Below are 21092 nucleotides of genomic sequence, written 5' to 3'. Positions count from 1 at the left end.
TTTAGAATCATTTTTGATGGAACTGTCCAAAGCTGGAACATTTCCACCAGTTCCATTTTGGAAAAAAAAAAGGTGATACCTACCAGACAAAGCCACTCAGCACAGTGAACTTTTAAGTGTTACATAGCCTTTTTAAACAACTGTATTGCACAAACTGTGTACCTTGAAACAATGTTTGGAACTGGGTATGCATACAAATAGGATCATGTGATACCTGTTTCCTTGGACAATGACAGATATGCATTAGCTCAGCATGAACACCAGTTAGTTGCCCACGATAGTTTGCATTCATCCTCTGGAGTGGTTGTCTGTTAGCCTTCTGAAGTACACAGTTGTTGTCCACAGGAATGTGTGCTTCAATATACCACGTCATTGCTCCATAGTGCATAGTTCTCAAAATACTCAGAACAGTATCAGAATACATACTGTACAGAATAGGTCAATTCACCACATAAGCACCCCATACTCCTTTGCATCTTCAAGTGTGAAGATTTCATTTTATTCTTTTTCCTGAATCATCCATGATTTGCTCCCTGTACCCAGTCAAAATCAATTACCTTTATAATATTGCTGTATGTAAAAAGCCTTACCACAGCCACTGCCTCAGTCTCTACCATCTCATAGGGGGATATGGTGGTGAAATAAGCCAAGTTGGTCAGGACATACACAATAGTCACAATTGGCATTGATATTATAATGGCCAGCGGCAGATTCCTAGAAGGCAGATGTAAAGATTAATGCAACTATTTTTTTAAATTATTGCAGAATTTCCTTCAAAACACATTGATGAAGTTACTGGTATCAATTAAATCAGATCTTTCCAATTGCCAGTTTTACAGTATTAAAAGGGCAACAGAGGAATAACTATATGTCTTTCTTAACATTTTTACATGAAAATATCAAGCAAAAAGTGTAAATGAACAAAAGGAGAAAAAATCTGTGCTCCTTCTTACACCTTCAGCTAAATATTTTTTAGGTAAACCTTCTGAACATTTCTGCACATGAAGTACTGTATATATAAGAATACATTACTATACTGTATAATATATTATGGAAGAAGAAACAGTTTTTTAGGTCAGGGTAGAGATGATAGTATGCATTGTAGGAATAGCTGTATATACTGTATCTGTGGGTCTGAGCTGCTGTTTATGGCTGCTATTTATAGTTCAGAGAGAAACCCTTTGATCTATATGTATGTAGTTCTTTTGCAAAAACCTATTTGTTTCCCATTATTTAAGAATCTCCCTATGGTGCAGTCAGTCTGATTAATTATTGGCACTGCATCCTTCTTCTCACTGGTTTTTGAACAGCATCTACACTCTATATCCCATGATTCCACCAAGATCTGACATACTGCCGAAACTGGGGTATGGAGAACAAGCCTTTGGGAGCTCTGCTAGATAATACAATTACTTTTGTCTAGTATGCCTTGTACTGCAAGTATTTACTGTATATCAATGTGTGCCTCTCCAAATTACTGAGTCACCTCAGACTAAGGTAATGGGATGCACCACCAGTTTCTGAATGCAGAAAGGAGCTCTACCAACTTACAATGTGTAAATTATTTTGACTTAGGAACTCAAATGTAATGCAAAACTACTATCCCAAAGGGATATATATTTAAATTTTATATGTGGTTTTCAGAGCCAGCAACTCTTTGTTGAGACCATAAAACACTTGCAGATTGCAAGTGGAATCTCAGTCTCTTAAAATATGTAAATATATTTCCCTCCATGTTTATGCATCTACCTCTATGCACAAAGATTAAGAGGTTAATATTGCAAAAATGTCTCCAACTCTTCAAGAAAACTCAATTCCACAGTGAAAGCAACAAGGCATTGCTATATGTATGAAGTGAACTGTACATCTTTTTGAAATATAAAGTGAATTTACAAGTGGCATGACTTTGTTTTGAAAGCTCAATAGGATATAAAGCACTGTCATTTTTTTCAGAAAGATAACTTAGAAAGGGAAAAGTACAGACTAAATACAAAAACGTTCTTTGCTGAATGTATGGTGTCTTCAAACACAATTCAATTCTTTTACCTTTCGGGGTTGACCATTTCCTCGGTTACATAATTTAAATAATTCCTAAAAGCAAGTGAGAAAGATATAAAGTATTAATTAACTGTGTGTAGGTACAATATAATGAAAAATATAATAACTTCTATAACAAATATTGCATTCTCTTCTGTAGTCGGAAATCTATTCCAGTACAAAGAAGCAAGTAGTTATATTTATGAATTCTTTTGACTGAATACAGTTAATTTTGCTTCTGGAAAATGAGAATTGTTTTACAAATGTAACTGTGTTACCAGTGCTTAGTTTAATGAAGTCAATCATCAAAATCCTCAAAGATGGAGTCAGAGTGACGTGCAGGTTCATATTGAACCGTGTAACTAATTCATAGAAGCTGAGGAGAAAAACATGTTACAGATTTTTCATTTTTTGCTGACTCTTAATACAGCACAAGACAAAAAAATCCCAAAATGAAATGGAAAAACATGGAGAAAGTTTTCCTGCTTCCCAGCTAAACAGACAGATGAAGCTTTCATTTTTTTCTGTCTTATATTCCCTAAAGATCCCAAAAGCAATGGTAATGATAATTTACCAGAATAATGGAAATAACCTGAATACTCATACCGTATCTTACAATGAAGGGGATGAGGCTGAGTCACCTCACTTTATGTTTAAATCAAGTAGCTTACCAGCCTCCAAATGCAAACAGCCCACTGTACAGGGCCAAGACAATGTTGTCTACTCCGGTCTTGCTGCCTTCAAACACCTGGTCCTTCTTCAAGTACTGGACATCCCCTGTTTGGACAAGGAGCAACAATGAGCTACTGACACGACTGCTGCTGAAGAATGTTTCAGGGAGATGCTGTATTAACCCTTTTAAAGTCAACAATAATAATAATAAATTCCTTAGACTTATATACTACTTTTCTCGACATCCACTCAAAGAGCTTTACAGGCAATTGTATCGCCCCCTGTAGGAAGCGATGGTATCCGTAGTGCTCCAGTATGCTCTCCACACACCAGCTCTCAGCGGGGAAGAGAACAGAGTGATGAAAGCCAGTTCATAGATGCAGATTATTAGGAGGCCATGATTGTCAAAGGCCAGAGTTAAAATTGGCAAGGACACCAGGGTAACACCCTTACTCTTTCTGAGAAACACCCTGGGATTTTTAATCACCATAGGAAGTCAGGACCTTAGTTTTATTTTTTATCCGAAGGACTGTGTCTTTTTTAATGCCACTATGCTGGGGCATTACGACCAACACAGACTGCAAGGTGAGTGCCCCCTACTGGCCCCACTAATACTTGTTCCAACAGGAACCTTAGCTTTCCCAGGAGGTCTCCTATCCAGGTACTGACCGGCTCACACCTGCTGAGTTTCAGTTGGTTGCTAGTTGTGAGTTGCAGGGTTTGAATCTATATGCGTAACACCTTTTAAAACAGCTGTTCCATAATTTACATTTTTTATCTTTTACCATTGAATTACTGCCTAAAATACAGTTTCAAATGTATGAAAATTTAAAATGTTTTTGAATTTAAAAATAAACAGGAAATACTCTGCCACAATATAATTGATGAAACTCCAGGGGAAATAAGCATTGGGGCATATGGAGTGGGAATTTAGGGAATAGAGAGTGGATAATAGGGAATTTTAGAATTTCTGTTTATTACTCTTGTAGTTTATTCATTGGATTGGTTGGAACATATGACACTTCTTAAAACGGTGTTTGAGCATCTTGAAAATAATAATAATTGTTTACACTTTACAGGTAATGGGGACTCCCCTCCAATACCACCAATGTGCAGCATCCACTTGGATGATGCGACGGCAGCCATAGTGGGCCAGAACGCTCACCACACACCAGCTATCAGTGGGGAGGAGAGCAGAGTAATGCAGCCAATTCATAGAGGGGGATTATTAGGAGGCCATGACTGGTAAGGGCCAATGGGAAATTTGACCAGGACGCCGGGGTTACACCCCTACTCTTTTCGAGAAACGCCCTGGGATTTTTAATGACCACAGAGAGTCAGGACCTCGGTTTTACGTCTCATCCGAAGGACGGCACCTGTTTACAGTATAGTGTTCCCGTCACTATACTGGGGCATTAGGACCCACATGGACCACAGGGTGAGCGCCCCCTGCTGGCCCCACTAACACCTCTTCCAGCAGCAACCTTAGTTTTTCCCAGGAGGTCTCCCATCCAGGTACTGACCAGGGTCACACCTGCTTAGCTTCAGTGGGTTGCCAGTTGTGAGTTGCAGGGTGATGGCTGCTGAAAAGGCATAACTGAGGCTCAATTTAGCAAAATGTGACTTTGGCAAAACTGGACACAACATAAACTTCGAAGTATTGCAACGCTAGTAATAAGGCCAAAGCTTCCTTTTTGATTGTTGAATAATTCACTTGGTGTTTATTAAATGTACGGGAAAAATAACAAAGTGGATGGTCAATGCCGTTCTCAACCTCTTGGAGTAACACTGCGCCAGCTCCCAGAGCGCTCGTTCGCATCTACCTCTAACTTAAACGGCTAAGTAAAGTCTGGCGCAGCAAGAACAGGAGCACTATAAAGAAGAGCTTTTAAGCTCTCAAAGGCATGTTAGCATTCATCGGACCATGTAAAGGATTTAGATGGACTTAGAAAATTAGTGAGGGGGTGAACAACAGTAGAAAAGTTTTTACAAAAACTGCGATAGTAGCCAGCCATTCCTAAAAATCTACGCAACTCATGCCTGGTGGTAGGAATAGGAAACACGCCAATGGCTGAAATTTTAGCCTCCACAAGAGGAACTTGACCCTTTTTGACCTCTTTACCCAAGTGACCTCAGGCAGTTTTGTATTTGAGACATTCCTAGTAATCTTATTTATTGACATTGATTATATTCATATGTACCCTTTTGAAATAAAGCCTTTGCTTTGTTTTGCCCAAACTAGTTCATAAACAAGGCAGGTTTTGACCTGAAATGCTCTTATTTATGAGCATAGACAGAGACCAGAGCTGTAAATTAAGAAAAGGCACAGCAGCACTCCGTTTTCATGTACAGTATTGATACTGGCCCTCATTCTTTCTGTTCTTTCTGTTGCACATGCTAAGCCATGTTCACATAACATTTCATTCACACACTTTTAGCAAAACAGCGTTTAGCAGACATGGGCTCTTTAAAGCTGTGGCAGTTTTAGTATTTGTGTTTTTCTGCTATCTGATCAAGCTGGGGCTTCAAGCTGCTGACGCTCTAGCTGCCTGGTTCCCATGGAAACTCCCGCATGGAGTGAGCAGGATGAGGCCTCAGCTCTCAGCACTGATGGGGAGTTCTGATAAACAATGTTATTATTTTTCCTGATGTGATTTGGATTTATTGAACCAGTAATCTTGTGGAGCTGTTTGCCATTTTTACTCCAAACAGTGGTTATGTTTTATTGTTTTTCCATAAATGTTGCATAAAGCAAGAGGAGATATTAAATTATTCAATCAAAAGAGTGCATTAAAAATAAAGTGAGCAATCCAAATTTCCAATGTAATGGAAATACACGTACAGTAAAAGCAATAACAAATACTGGATAGGGCTAGTGTAATTCACAGACAGTAACACCTGCAGTGTAGTTTTCAGAAATATGTCGTTTAAAGTACTCAGCCTGTAATAAGAGTCACACCATGCTCTTAAGTACAGAGTCCTTATATCACTTATACAGTATCATGCTAAAAGTAATAAAAGGCAGTAAAGAACAGTCAGGTATTCATAAAGTATAGAGAGGAGAAGTAGAACATGATCCAATTTATCAACCCATGCCAAGGAAGAGTAAATGAAGAGTATAAAAAGTGGAACAACATGGTAAATGCAGCAAAATTACTGTGCAGATTTGATATGGTAAACCGTCATATAAAGCATATGAGGCTGTACAAAAAGATGGCAAAGGACAGAGTTATGTGTGTTTCACCTGGCAAAGGTTACCAGTCCACAGTATAAAAAAAGTATAAAAAGTATTATGGGCTCAAAGGAAATGACAAGACAGGTCTTTGAGAACACGGATAGCACCGATCATCCCTCCAGCAGTCACTACATTAGTGAGCAGAAGAGAGGGATGTCACAAGGTGGGAGATAGCGGGAAAACATATATCACAGTTATCCCTTAAGGCTGCACGTGACCTGATAAACTCTGCCACTTGACAAGCCTCGGAGATAAACTAGTAACAGAGAAAGCACAAGCAGGAGTAGTCTTAAACCCAGCCGTAGTGTAAGCTTCAACAATATTTTAAAGGAGCATGTTCCAGATTCCTGCAAAACTTTCTGTAAAATGCCACCTGTTCTCAGTTTTAAATGCTCTTCTTTATTGTTTTATAATACTCCACATTTTTGTAAACAAATGGACATGACTCACACAGACAGCTGTTGATTTCAACATCAATCAACATCAAAACGAGTCAGAGATGAGTCATTCATCATGTACTCTGTTCAATTAGTTTTTTGTATCAAATTTACATGAACAGGTCATCTCTGTATACAACATGAAGCGACTGTGAATGTCTCTTTTGTTTTTGTGAAGATTAATGTTTATTTCGTAGATGTTGTCCACAAGTTGTCCACAAACCCTGTTGTGCACAAAAGAAACACTCTGTAAAATGGAAATAAATATAATTATGACAGTACAGGATAATTTTACACAAAAACTAGGCAACAGTGAATAGAATGGGGTTATGGTGCTAACAGAGTATAGTAGAACAGAGTAGAACAGACTTCCCTTTCCCTTGGAACACTCTCCAGCTCCTCCTAGGGGATTCCCAGGCTGTCAAGAGATATAATCCTGTCCTGGGTGCATCCAGTTTGTCCTGGGTCTGCCCCGGAGTCTCTTCACCATATGCCTGAGCCACCTCATTCTGACTCCTCTCGATCCAGAGGAGCAGCGACACTACTCCAAGGTCCTCCCAGACCCCCACGCTCCTCACCCTGTCATGGAGAGTAAGCCCACAACCCTATTTATTTTCATGTGAAGCCTTGATCTCCTTCTTTCAGTCACTTCACCAAGTTTGTGACTGTAGGTAAGGAGAGAGATGTAGATCAACCAGGAAACCGAGAGCTTCGTTTGAAAGCTCAGCTCCCACTTCATCCTCAAGGGTCAGTACAGAGGTTGCATTAATGCAGTTGCTGCATAAATCCATGGCTTATTCACACAATCTCCTACCCTCACTTGTGAACAAGACCCTGAGGTACTCAAATTCCTCCACTTGTGGCAGCTGTTTCCCCCTTACTGGACATATCAAGTCACTAATCTCTGGGAAGAGTTGGAGATTTGGAGGTGCTACCTCTCATCTTGACTGTGTCAAACCCAGTTGTGAACCTCTCCAGTGCACACAAGAGATCACAGTCAGATGAGGCAAAGAGGACAAAGTCATCCACAAACAACAGAAATGCAACCCTCAGGTCCCCAAACTGGATACACTCCAAACTCAGCAGTGCCAGGAGGAGAGAAGAGATGAAAAGGAAAGGAGATGAAACAGGCGAGTTAACGCCCACCTTGAAAAACTGAGAATGCAAACACAACACTCCCTCCATAAATACAGGAAACAGATGGCAGGCAACAGAAGCTCCAGCACCCCATACCCTCTGCTGCACCTTCAACAAGATACCCCAGGGTATACAGTAATAAGCTCTTCCTTGGATCTTGACCTTGTCATGGTCAAGTGGTTTGCCCCAGGGAGCCTTAGAACTAAGTTACTGGAAGTCTTGTTTCCCTGGTAGGATTACCCTTGGCAGAGTGGTCTAAGGCAACACAAAGATTATTAGAAATCTTTAAAACACTTAATTTAAGTGAAGTAATATACCTTGCCATTACACGTGATTTTCCAATATTCACCCTTCTTCACATATTACAGGGATTAGTTTGATCTTTGCAGTTCATTTGGAAAAAAATACTTTTTATACATTATTTGTGTGGTGGCATATTACTACACTAAGAATTCTGTGTTATTAATGATTTCTAATCTTTTTGTTCTCTGGACAAGGTGCTAATTTAGCAGCCCATGCCTCTGTGTAAAGAGTACGAATGCAGCTGAAAGGGGCCTCTTTCCTGAAAGGTTTGTGATAAGCAAACCTGCGTTGTGGACCTGATGACATCATAACCAATCACCAACCACAATTTCCTGGTTTAACAGATACTGCCATCTCGCTCACTCCTCTTCTCTCTCCATCGTATTTGGCAATTTACCAACCATGTGCAGCCATTACCATTCAAGTCAGAACTTTAAATTAATTCTAGACGCTGGGCTGCGAGAGTGCGAGCCCATATGTAACAGAATTCTACACAAGACTTCCTTCAATAGAAGAAATGTTGTGACTAACCATCCAGGTTATTTCACCTGATTAACAAAAATAAGTTAGTTGGACTCTTTAGTCAACATTCTGAATATCAGAGCATAACCTACAAGATAGACAATCACAAATGGTACATTAGATATATTTTAACTATTTTAATATATTTTAGATGTTGTTAATTGTTATCTTTGCTGAGTGAACAATCAACCATTTGTATCACACCAGATTGATTCAAAAACATATTTTATTTTTTTTGTTGGTCTGCTTTGCGTATTTTAGTATTATATTAATAAACTGTATAATGTTTATTTAGAATTCCCAGAGTGAAACTGTTATTGTGTTTGATTAATTCCTAACAGCTATCAAAGCACTCTCACAATTTACTGTAACCAATTTCTGATTGTTACAGTAAATTAAAAACCCTCACTTCACTACACTTGTAATTAATCAAAATCTGGATTTTTTTTAACAGAAGTTGAAAAGGAGGTTGAAATATATCTGGTTGGCTTCCGCTTTCTTACACATACAGTAGCTTCCTGAGCATCTGCATATCTTTTTTCACATCCCTCCCTTCACTCTGTCTTCATCCTTGTAGTAGTTCCCTGGCTCATTAACTTGCAAAGCGGAATGAGTCTGGACTGGCTGCCATTTTCTCAGACAGGTGAGCTATGCCAAGTTTGAATATGTTGCCAAACCATTTCTTGTGTGAAACCACAACGTGTGTGAGGATGCTTTCAGATTATGTCATCCCCTCATCTTAACAACAGCAAAGTTGCTTTCACTGTCAACACAGTTAATGTGATGAATTGTGAAATTTCCTTCTATTTTTGTATAAGGTTTATTGTCCCTAGACAACCAATTAAAAGATGCTATGTAGATTGTTTTATTATATAAATCTATGGTTAGGGTAGTTAAGGTGCCCCCCAATATTTTTCTATCCCTTTTACCCGCCAGTCCTGAGAGAGAGTCTTTATTATCCCAAAGGGATCATTTGTTTTACAGCAACAGATAAAGAAAACATTCAAATAATACATATAAACATGAGCAAGAGAATCTATTGAGCTAGATTATGGACATATACATAAATATGGGTATAAATGTGAAATTAAACTTGTTTGTATTTAAACTGGGAAATCTGTATCTGTGTTCTGAGGGAATTAGCTGGAAATCAATAAACAAAGGGTGAGAAGGGTCCTCTAGGATGGAAAATGTTTTATACAAGACTCAGAACTGACAGATGCGGGACAGGGTTGAAAGATCAGCACCGATGACTTTTTGACATTTTAACAGTGCTCCCCAGTTTGTTCTTACTGCTAAGATTCAGATTTGAAAACCAGCAGATCAGGCAAAAGTTGCCCTTTTTTAAATTGAATTGCTATTTGCCTCATAATTTAGTTTGCAGTCCAGAACAGTCTGTAAATACCCATATTTACCAAATATCTCCACTGACGCAGATTTTAGTGGGGGTCAGAGGGTTCATCTTGAAATCAATTGCCATGTCTTTAGTTTTTGAAATGTTAACTTCAAATAGTTTTGTTCACACCAAATGGCAAACTCATCTACAGCTGTCCCATGGCCCTACTCATCTGCTTGCAGGAAACATACAATAATGAACTCTCTAGCACCAACCAATGGTTTAAACATATTAACCAGAGTATGTGTGAGTTTAAAATGATTTAGAGCCATTAGTAATATATTATTACTTGAGATTTTTTTTAAATATTATTTTTTAAATAAATAAAAACATAACACAATACGTCAACACAAAACTTCAGCAGGCACTGAGAACTAAGTTAACAGAGTGATTTAGCCAAGACCAGTTTAAAAAGTTAAGTTTAACAGTTTAAGGGTTGCAAAGCAAGTTAGTTAAAATGTTGTCTATGCATACTACAGTGGCTATAAAAAATATTCACTCCCTTGGACTTTTTTACATAATGTTGTGTTATGATATGGAATCATAATGTATTTAGTTTAGTTTTTGATACTGATTGACACAAAACACACTTTATTGTCAAAGTGCAAAAAATAAATAAAATAAAAAAATAATTATAAATACAAAATGGAAAATATGTATTTACATCCCTTTGAAACTATATTTGGTAGGGGCATGTTTGGTAGAAATTACAGCCATAATTAAGTTTCCACCAGCTTTGCACATTTAGACTGCAATTTTTACCCATTCTTGTTTACAAAATTGCTTAAAGTCTCTTAGATTCGATGGAAACTATCAGCAAACAGCAATTTTCAACTCCTGTCACATATTATTGATTGGATTGAGGTTCAGGCTTTGACTGGGCCACTCCAGAACATTGACTTTTTTCTTTTTAAACCACTGGAAGATGAATCTTTTCCCAACTCCCATGTCCGATGTGAGGAGTAGGTTTTCCTCCAGGATTTCTCTGCACCATTTTTCCTTCTATCTTCACAAGTCTTCCAGGCGCTGATGCAGTGAAGCATCCCCATAGCATAATGCTTCACAGATGGTGTTCTCAGGATGATGTTCAGTGTCACCCTTGCACCAGACATAGCGCTTACCATTGAGGCCAAGAAGGTTGATTTTGGACTTGTCATACCATAAAGTATTTTTCAGTTTGGTCTCAGAGTCACTTATATGGATTCTGGAAAAATGCAGTTAAGATTTGAGTGAATTTTTTGTCACTCTCCCATGAGCTCAAATTTACTCCCGATTGGAACTTTTCAAGAACCTATCCTAGATTTACTTTGAAAGCTGCTTTGTCTTCATCATGAAGTTTTTGCTGGAAGCTATACTAATCAATTATGGGACCCCCCCCCAGAGACCTCTAGAGACTTTTGGTTGCACCATAGTCTATTTAGATGTGTCTTAGTAAAAGGCATTGAAGAATGAAGAGATAAGAGAAATGCCTGGGAAGTAAGATAATAGTATCATTTTCTTATTTTTGTATGTTTTTGCAAACTACTGTATGCAGTCTAGTGGCTTGACGTAGGCTTTGTCCTCAAATGTATATAAAGATGCTGCCTGTCCTTGGTCAGTAAGATAAGGGCATGTATTTGGTAAGCTGGCTGTACTCCCAGAACATGAAAAGAACTAACTGTTGTCTAGTCTGCAACTTAGAAATAATTAATTGGCAGGTGTTTCATCATTTGTTTAGAATATGTCATAGTAACTCTTTGTGTTTTAAGGTATAAAGGACCATCTTCAGCTACTTATTTAAGTCTGGTGGTTGCAAGCCGGACTTCCATATGCACATGAATAAAGAGACTTCTGCTTCACAGACACCTGAACTTTGTCATTTGTTTGACACTACAGCATGAATACTTACGCGATCACTTATTTTCTGTTATACATTTATAATTAATTTAGGAAGATTTGTAGAATTGTTTTGTCACTTTGACCTTATAGAATGTTTTGTGTTGTTCAATGGCAAAAATTTCCAAATAAATATATAGTGATTCTATATTGTAAGAAAGTGAAAAAGTCTAAGAAAGCTAATGCTTTTGATAGCCACTGTAGCGCTAATTAAATATTGCAAGTTGTTTTCAGAGTAGATTCTGTAGATAAAAAACAGGCACTCACTTCAGAATTGTATCAACAACAAAAGCATATTATCAAGCGGAGAAAACAGCGGCACTGGAAAGGCAGGTGCAGGCCGCAGTTGAAGAAATTGATCAACTGGAAAATCAGTCCAGACAAAACAGACCCAGAGCGTTGAACTTGCCAGAGACATACTATCAAACAAATTAGTCAATAACAGGAATGCAACCGTATTTCCAGATCTTATTTATTGTACTCAAACTGGCTTTATTCTAAAAGCTCTCTTCTGGAGAAGATATGAGGTAAATTGAATGAATATCTGTGTAGAAATAATGTGGCAGAATCATGGAATAAGTGCTTGGATATGATATATGATTGTTACATCCTAGTGTGTGGTCTGTGTGTGTTTTTTGTTATGTTCCACACTGCTGACCTTTGATTGTTCTCCCTCCCCCATTGGCCCACTATTATACCACTGTCACGTATGACATCATCATCAATCAGCCTCTCAACCAATCAGACTGCATCTTATTCAGTATATAACATGGAGGTTTTCAGGAAGGAGAAGCCTTTCGTTTGACTTCGGTCCTGCTTGGTTTTGGTTATTGCTTCACTTTGCTTCGCTTTTGGTTATTGCTTCGGCTTTGTTGGTTTTGTTTTGTTTTGTGTGTGTATTTTCGTATAGCTTTGGATTTGTTGTTTTGTTGGTTTCTGTTAGTTTCTTTGTACTTTCATTTGTTTGTGTTTATCCTTGTTTTGCCATTACCTTGCCCTAACATGTTACATGTTCAACCTTTGTGTTCTTTTGTACCCTGTTCCTGGTGATTACTCTCGTTTTCCCTTATTTGTATTCCTAGTTCACTTGTGTTTTTGTGTGAACTTTTGTGTATAAGGTTAGTTTAGGTTGTTGGGTACATTCTACACACTTAGTTGATCTTATATTAGTAACACTAGTTTAGTACGGGTGAGTGCAGTTTTCTTGTATGGTTTTGGGTAGTCAGTGGAGGTTAGCTAGGGTGTTGAAGATGCCGAAGACCGTTTGTTTCAGGTTTTCTTTTGTAGTCAGCTTAGCTTTCCCTCACTTTCCTAGCCAGCTCCATTTTGTTTGTTATTCTTTTCTTTGGCACCACTCTAGTTCCTTACCCTGTGTGTTATCGTGTCTTACCAGTCACTTATTCAACTTTAAAATCATCACTTTTGCACCCACCTTTGTTTTCGCGCTTCCTAGTCCCTCACCAGAACCCACTTGCTTCCAAAAGAATTATCCTAAATGTTACACCCCTTTACCTCTAGACACTTAGGGTCGTAACAATGATATTATAATGAAAATGTGTGGTTAATTCAATATATAGTTTTAACACAAATGTATTATATTAGAGGTCAAATTAATCAGTTTGGTATTAAAACATTTGTAAAATAAAAATGATTCACTGATTTATTCTATTTGGGAATGCTGGAAAGTTCTTACAGTGTACAGTAGATACATTTAGAGGGCTGGCTATCTTCCACTCTCATAATACCACTAATACCAGTTTTGTTTTACCCCATTACTATGTCTTTTATTACAAGATAACTCGCATGACCTTTCTTTGAGACACCCATTAGGTTGTGGTATACTTCGTTATAATTTTAAAGAGTCTCCTGTTGACATATTGGAGATCAAGTTAGCAAAAATACTTTTTTTTTATTATGTAAAGTTAAGAAAAGTTGAGCAGCAAAAGATGTAGAGCTATATAGAGTCCTTCAGATGAGACGTAAAACCGAGGTCCTGACTCTCTGTGGTCATTAAAAATCCCAGGGCGTTTCTCGAAAAGAGTAGGGGTGTAACCCCGGCGTCCTGGCCAAATTTCAAATTGGCCCTTACCAATCATGGCCTCCTAATAATCCCCATCTATGAATTGGTTTCATTACTCTGCTCTCCTCCCCACTGATAGTTAGTGTGTGGGGAGCGTTCTGGCGCACTATGGCTGCTGTCATATCATCCAGGTGGGACTGCACATTGGTAGTGCTGGAGGGGAGTCCCCATTACCTGTAAAGCACTTTGAGTGGAGTGTCCAGAAAAGCACTATATAAGTGTCAGCAATTATTATTATTATTATTATTATTATTATTATTATTATTATTAGTATTATTATTATATCATTTCAAAGAATATGGGGAGATGAAAACTTTGGATGAAATGTGATGTTATAGATTAGAGTAGGAGTTAGAGGAAGTCACTAATTGTATAGTGTTTTTTGTGGTTACTGTACTACATATTAAGTTTTTATTCTTAATATGGTTTTGGTTTTGTGATTTTGTTATACAGTATTTGTATTTTGTATGTGAATATTTTTTGTCTCCATTGATTTAAAATAAGAAAACAGAGTCACCTGCATATTTAGTTATGTGTCTGGAGTGGTGGTAACTGTTACAATCATTTGTATATTGAACAAAGAGTAGGGGGGACAGTACACATCCTTGGGGCAAGCCAGTGGAAGAATACAGTTAGAGCATTGTTGACTCTAACTCCCTGAGTTTTGTTTTAAGAAAATCAATAACCAAGCTGATAAGATTAAAATCAAGACTGAAACTAGACAAGAGCTTGGTTGACAATAAAATCTGATTGAATACAATTAATTGAAGAGGAATCTACAAGTAGAAAACCTATCATGAGTCTTACATTCCTCAAGATGTGAGAGGCAAATTGCAACATCTTCCACAATGTCTACCTACTCTATAGGCAAACTGAAGTGGGTCTAACTGGTCCTATACCCTTGCCACATTCTTGTTTTTCACAATCTGTCCAAACGTTTTCATAACCAGTGAGGCGCAGGCTGCTGGTCTGTAATCATTGAGTGAAATAGAAGATTTGACTTTTGCCACAGATGATTCTTTACAGATCCTAGGAACATTTTGCCGGCTTAATGACAATTGCAAAATGAAAAAAAAAATGCCACAAAGGTCTCTAGATCACCCTTTCAGTACTCTAACCCAAACAGAATAAGGACCTGGAGTCTTTCTCTTCTTAATTGTTATAAATAACAATTTATAAACCTTAAAATCATCAATGTTAATAACACAATCAGAGATACTGCTGCTACAAACGTTGATTTTGCTAGTAAAATCATGTACATCAAACCAATTCATCACAAGGCCAGGATCTGATTTTCCACCTATACTAATGTTCCTGCTTTCCTTCCTATGCCTTCCCACCATTGACTTGATACTCTGCCATGCAGAGCATGAATTACGTTCACTCATTTCACCCTCATCTTTAACTTGATGCCTTAGTTTAGCCAACTTAGTGTCTATTTGAACATTCATTTAAGCCTCCCTACTCAAAGTAACATCTCCTTACTGATTTTTTTTTGTTTAGAATAGACTTGAGAGATTGTGTCACTCAAGGCTTCTTATAATGGAATAGAGTACAGAATTTCAGAGGTATAACAGTATTTTCACAAAAGGTTACATAACTAGTAACTGTATCTGTCAGTTAGTCAAGATTAGAACTTGAATGCTTAATGAATATCCCATTGACTCATAAAACAGTCCTGCAGTTGCTGTACAATTTCTCAGTCCCAACCAGAACAACTCTGTGTTCAACTTTACCTCTCTTCAGGGCAGTTTTCTAGGTTGGAACCAAGTACCCCACACTGTGGGCAGAGGGACCCAGTGGCACTTTAGCAGTGGTTTTGTATACCTCCTTAATTGATCTGTAGCACTTTCAATACTCTATTATCCCTCGCTGGACAGGTGACTTTGTAGGATATATTGGTTAAAATCTGAACAGTCCAGGCCATTCTTTCCATGGCCCTAAGGGATGTAGTCCAGACAACAGGATTGCCTGAAGCTCTACTTACAAGCACTTTGCTTTCTTGCATGTAGTGTTTCTAAGTGAAGGGGTTTCCTGCAGGCTCAGCTGAGGTTCTGTCTCATTTAGCCAGTCCCATTTCCTTTCGTGTGCATTCGGATGTCTTACCACAAGAGATGTATATGTTCATGCATTCAGATGTCTTACCTTGAGCATTCTACATGTTCATGCATTCAGATGTCTTACCTCCAGCGATCTGTATGAAGCCAAAGATGATGATAATTCCGAGGGCAAGGAGCTTTGATGCAGTGAACAGATCCTGGACCTTGGTGGCAGCCTTCACACTAATGCAGTTCACGAATGTCAGCAGAGCTGTTGAGACAGATGAGGGTGTAGAAAAGGCTACCGTGTTAACACATTCTTTGAGTAGTATTTATATTTTTTAGATGGTATTTTTCAAGGTAGAAAAACACATTATACACAATGATACTTCTAAGATGTTTATGTACCATCCATATATTTTCTAATCGCTTTATCCAGGGTCACAGGGTAGTCAGAGCCTACCCCAGCAGGCAGTGGGCACAAGGCAGGGTACACCCTGGATGGGACGCCAGTCCATCACACAGGAGACACATAGACTTAAACCTAGGGATAATTTTCTCAGAAGCCAATTGACCTACTAGTATGTTTTTGGACTGTGGGAGGAAACTGGATCACCCATAGGAAACCCATGCAAACGTGGGGAGAACATAGAAACTCCTTATTTGCAGTAAACATGAAAGAAGAATGAAAATGCAGGTGAGGAAGAGCAAATCAAGGCTATTTTCTTTGTGCATGGTACTCATGATACTTCACATCACCATGTGACAGCCAGCCAGCACAGATATTCTGCCATTACCTAATTAAAAAACTTAAGGGTAGAGTGCCAGCACTCTAACCTACCTATAGCAGATCACAGGTAAGCCGCAACAGGCCTAGTTTTACTCACTGAGGCAGAGGCAGGCGATGAGTTTGGCAGCCAGGTCTGGCACACCGCAATCAGGGTAGAACGGCTTCAGGATGTAGGTGGCAAAAACCAAAGACACCACGTACTGAGATGACGGACGGATGATCAGCATCTCCACCCAGAGCTTGAGGAAAGCAGCGAGGCTCCCATACACCTCTAAGATGTAGGTGTAGTCTCCACCTGACTTGGTGATTGTGGTGCCCAGCTCGGCGTAACACAGGGCCCCCAGCGTGGAATACACACCACATACCACCCAGATGATGAGGGACAATCCCACAGAGCCAGCCTGCTTCAGCACCCCCGTAGGCGTGACAAAGATTCCCGAACCAATGATGGTGCCGATGATCATGCCTACTCCATTGAAGAGGGTGATGTTCCGCTTGAGCTCGATCTTGCTTGTGCTTCCATCAGGACTATTTCCTTCTCTCACTGATTACAACAGAAACAGCAGAAAGACAAAAAGAGTGAGTTGTCACTAAAGGTAGCAGGGCAGGATTGTGTAATTATATCAATCAAGTGATTAATTCAACATAAGATCGATTGAATTATTACTTAATTATATTGTTACACCTGAAAGGGTCATAATGATATGTTTGCATAGCTTTATGTGAGCTACAGACACGTAAGCAGAGATGATCAAAAGTGTTTATTCTGGTGAATTATGAGAGATTTTAACACAACAGAATACAGAATAGAAAGAAACAGAAGGTGAAGAAAGGGAACCAGGAGGAAGATAGACAAACAGAGGATACACGGAGAAAAGAAACACTACCAGCCTTCTCCTCTATGTTTGTGCCCTGCAAGAGGACAGATAGATACTTTATTGATCCCGTGAGGGTAATTGCAGTACAACAGCAGCTTAACACAGACAACACAGCCACAGTGTAACGAATGATTATAATAATAATAATACAATACATACAATACAATCAGTATGGTGAGGGGTGCACTAAAAGAGTTACTCACAGTCCAGGACACACAAAGAACAAACAAACTAGAACAGAACAGTACGCAGAAAAATCGTATTGCACATATGAATATAAATATAGATGTAAATATAGATATAAATATAAATATAAATGTATTGCACGGGTCCCTGGCATATATTGCACAAAAAATGGTTGTAAATGGGAAAAGAAAAAGAACAGATGTAGCAGTATATGTGTAGATGTGTTCAGGCCAGAAACAGGTCACTGTCAATGTTGCCTCTGCCCAGACGCAAGGTGGATGCGTTGTACAGTCTTATGGCAGAAGGCAAGAATGACCTCCTGTAGCGCTCCCTGTCGCACCATGGATGAATCATTCTATTGCTGAACGTGCTCTTCATTTCTACAAGCCTGACCAAGAGGGGATGGGAGATGTTGTCCATGATGGCCTCTAGTTTGGACACCATTCTCCTATCAGCCACTACCTCCAAGGGGTCCAGGTCAGACCCAATGACAGAGCTTGCTCTCCTGATGAGCTTGTTCAGCCTTTAAGAATCCACTGCTCTAATCCCAGGGGCCCAGCATACCACTGCATAGAAAATGGCGCTCGCTACCACCGACTGATAGAACATACAGTATGTAGCATCTTACTACATACATTGAAGGACCTGAGCCTCCTCAAGAAGTAAAGTCGGCTCTGTCCCTTCTTATAGATTTATCAGAACCTTGTTCTGATAAATCTTGGAGACCAAGGTTCTGGTTCTTAAGTAATTATAACCTTGTTTTAAGGAGCTTGCTGTCCTATGTATTTTAAGAAATTCTGATTTTCTTTGTTGTTGAACACTCAGGCTACAAACTCTCTCCTAGTTGGTGATGTATCTTTAGAATGGGGAGACAGATTCACATTCACTTTTTTGCATTCATGTTGTAAGAAGGAAGATTTAGTGCTATGTTGGTATTCTTTTATTTAGGATGCAGGGTATTTCTCTTGTTTGGTGAAGGTGTTGCTTAGGAGTTCAGGTTACTGGATTAGCATTCTGTGTTTCTGGGTCTGTAGAACATAGGCCCCTAAGAGACATTGTTTTGTATATAGTGTAATTGGTATATATATTAATATTTTCATGTTGTATGTTATGCAATGAGTTGATGACTCTGAAATTACTTCTCTTTTGCCAAAGCTATCATAAAAAGGAATAGAGAATAAAAGTCTCTATTTCACATTAGTTACAGTACTAATTTGCCTCAAATAGTTACCTACCGCTTAGATTTATTTATGCTTTTATTTTATTTTCTGGTCCACTTTTTTGTAACAATATGAAGCAGTCATGTTTTTCTATATTTCTATAGAGTCCATAAAGTTCATAGAAATAGCAGGACATGTTTCCTCCAAGAAATAATTTGAATAATTCTAAGAGCTACAGCACATGCTTGTTCTTAAAGGATGTCTCTGGATCTCATATCACCAAGACTGAACAAACTTGCCTAATAATCATTAAAATTCATCCAGGATACACAATACCCTGTCTTGCACGTATTGCTTGCCAGGATAGACTGAGGCTCCCCCTGACCCTGAACTGGATGAAATGGGTGGAAGGAATTATAATTCCTTATCATAAAGCTGCTTATTCTTGCTAAGGGACAACTTGGATCCTGTTCAGAACATTTGGGGTATAGGGTGGGACTACACCCAGGATGGGATGCCAGGCCACAATATACAGTATATTGTGAACATGCAACTTCACCCAGAAGGCACTGCAGATCAGAATCTTACACAACAGACAGCAGTGCTAAGCAGAATGCTACCATGCTCACTGATAACAAAAACACCAACAATGTGCCTAAAACTGCTTGCTAGAGGGCACAATTTAACATGGCTCAGTAGGGCTTCTTAAACAAAACACTAAAATGTAACCACTCTGTTACTTCATGCTGCAGTTCAAGTGCAGGCATTGCACTTCTAATAATATAAGTAATGTAAGTCACCCTGAGTAAGGGCATATGTTCACCAAATTCATATTAATATGAGTTTTTTATATCAAATGGGAAAACTTAGCCTGCACATCCAATGGGATCAGACTATAATAATACAAAGCTATCATTGTAAAAATAGAAGTGTGTCGTCATGACAGAAAGCATTTCAATTTAATCCATTTCATCCAAAATTTTGTTTATTCATGAATGCCCAGGGAATGAGTCATTTTTCATTTGTACAGTTGGGTTATGACAATATTTTACACATCAGTGCTACTTTAATTAACAGGCAGAATGCCAAAAGGGAGAGGAGTTGTAACAACAATTGACAGGAATGTACAAGTATATCGCGTTTAACATGCAATGAAATTCATTAGTCTGGCCACTGTAATTGTTAAATAAAAATGGTAGTTATAGGTAAAACATGGGTATAATGTTCATGAGCTTGACTTCTTGGAAAAAAGCCCACCTTGGTTGTGTTTAATCTTGATCATGTTAGAATATCATCACTTTGCAATGACACAGATGTTCAAAATTAAAGCTTCATTTAACATTCACACTATGGATATGTTATAAAAATATTTAGCTGGTTCTACATCATGCTAATATAAATGTCTCAATGTAAATTCACAAACATGCACAGCATACAGTAGTTAATATACTAAAACTCAGTGAGTGGCCTAAAGCACATATTTAATTTAGCCTTTATTAAAGCCAGAGTCTGGGCAGCATTTTGCAATCTGAATTCCATTTCTATTTTGTAAAGAATAATTAAGCACATTATTTATATGTGTAGCACTCAGTGACAGTGTTTTTATTTTAATTTTAAGAAAGAAATAGCAAAATTCTGATTAAAAGCTTTTTAATGTCACCTGTGTTAAGTTGTAAAGCAATGCAATACCACACTGCACCATGTCACACTGCTCTGTTCTGTATAGCTGTGCTCTCCTCACTGTGGCTCACAGCACTGAAACATATTCACAGTCGCTTCTCCTTACCTTCCATTTCCTCCATCTCTTCCTTCTCCTTCTTCATGCTCTCTCCTCTCCTCGATTTCAGCTCTGTCATCCTGTTGGCTCTTCCAGATCCTATCCTGACTTGGATACGAGCTTATTCTGAGGGAATTCTTGTTTTTTTTGTTGTTGTTATTTTTTAGAAAAAGATTATCTCAGACCCTGAGAAGAGGCAGCGTCAATGTATTCTTTCTCTCTTGCCCTGTGGCAAACAGACAACAGTAATCCTGCCACTTATTCATTCCAGGGTTATACCAGCATGTACATATGGCACTCACATCCTTGGAATATATACACCGTGAGGCTGTTTGTGTGTCCTCAATTATTCCTACGAGTGCCACATTGATCAGTGTTTTAAAGGCACAGCCCTCTCTTCAGCGATGCTCTCTTGTGGACAACTAGTAATATGACTCATTTTCTGCTTCAGGTGCAGAGATAAAGGGAAAAATAAATGTGTCATCTGGTGAAGGAAAGCAAAAGTCTTTTGCATATTTCCTTCAAACAACTTTCATATATTCTTTTCATACACAGCACAGAAAATGGA

The 21092-nt window shown here is 38.5% G+C and overlaps 1 protein-coding gene across 1 annotated transcript in view; it reads right to left on the bottom strand.

Moving 5' to 3' along the window:
• The window catches only part of LOC148818156 (large neutral amino acids transporter small subunit 1-like), a 33792-nt gene extending 12900 nt beyond the window's left edge, over positions 1 to 20892 (bottom strand). The window contains exons 1-6 of the mRNA XM_088937122.1: positions 20534 to 20892; positions 16621 to 17067; positions 15879 to 16004; positions 2709 to 2814; positions 2047 to 2091; positions 591 to 714 (exon numbers count right to left, since the gene is read on the bottom strand). Of these exons, the coding sequence (XP_088793248.1) occupies positions 591 to 714; positions 2047 to 2091; positions 2709 to 2814; positions 15879 to 16004; positions 16621 to 17067; positions 20534 to 20603 (918 nt within the window). The 5' untranslated portion in view covers positions 20604 to 20892. The remainder of the gene's footprint in view (positions 1 to 590; positions 715 to 2046; positions 2092 to 2708; positions 2815 to 15878; positions 16005 to 16620; positions 17068 to 20533) is intronic.
• Positions 20893 to 21092: the final 200 nt, after the last annotated feature.

The sequence above is a fragment of the Atractosteus spatula genome, chromosome 19 (genome assembly GCF_055471065.1).
Source record: "Atractosteus spatula isolate fAtrSpa1 chromosome 19, fAtrSpa1.hap1, whole genome shotgun sequence".
Classification (NCBI taxonomy): Eukaryota; Metazoa; Chordata; class Actinopteri; order Semionotiformes; family Lepisosteidae; genus Atractosteus; species Atractosteus spatula.
Note: the sequence above shows the minus strand (reverse complement) of the source record. Positions and strands in the feature narration are given on the sequence as shown.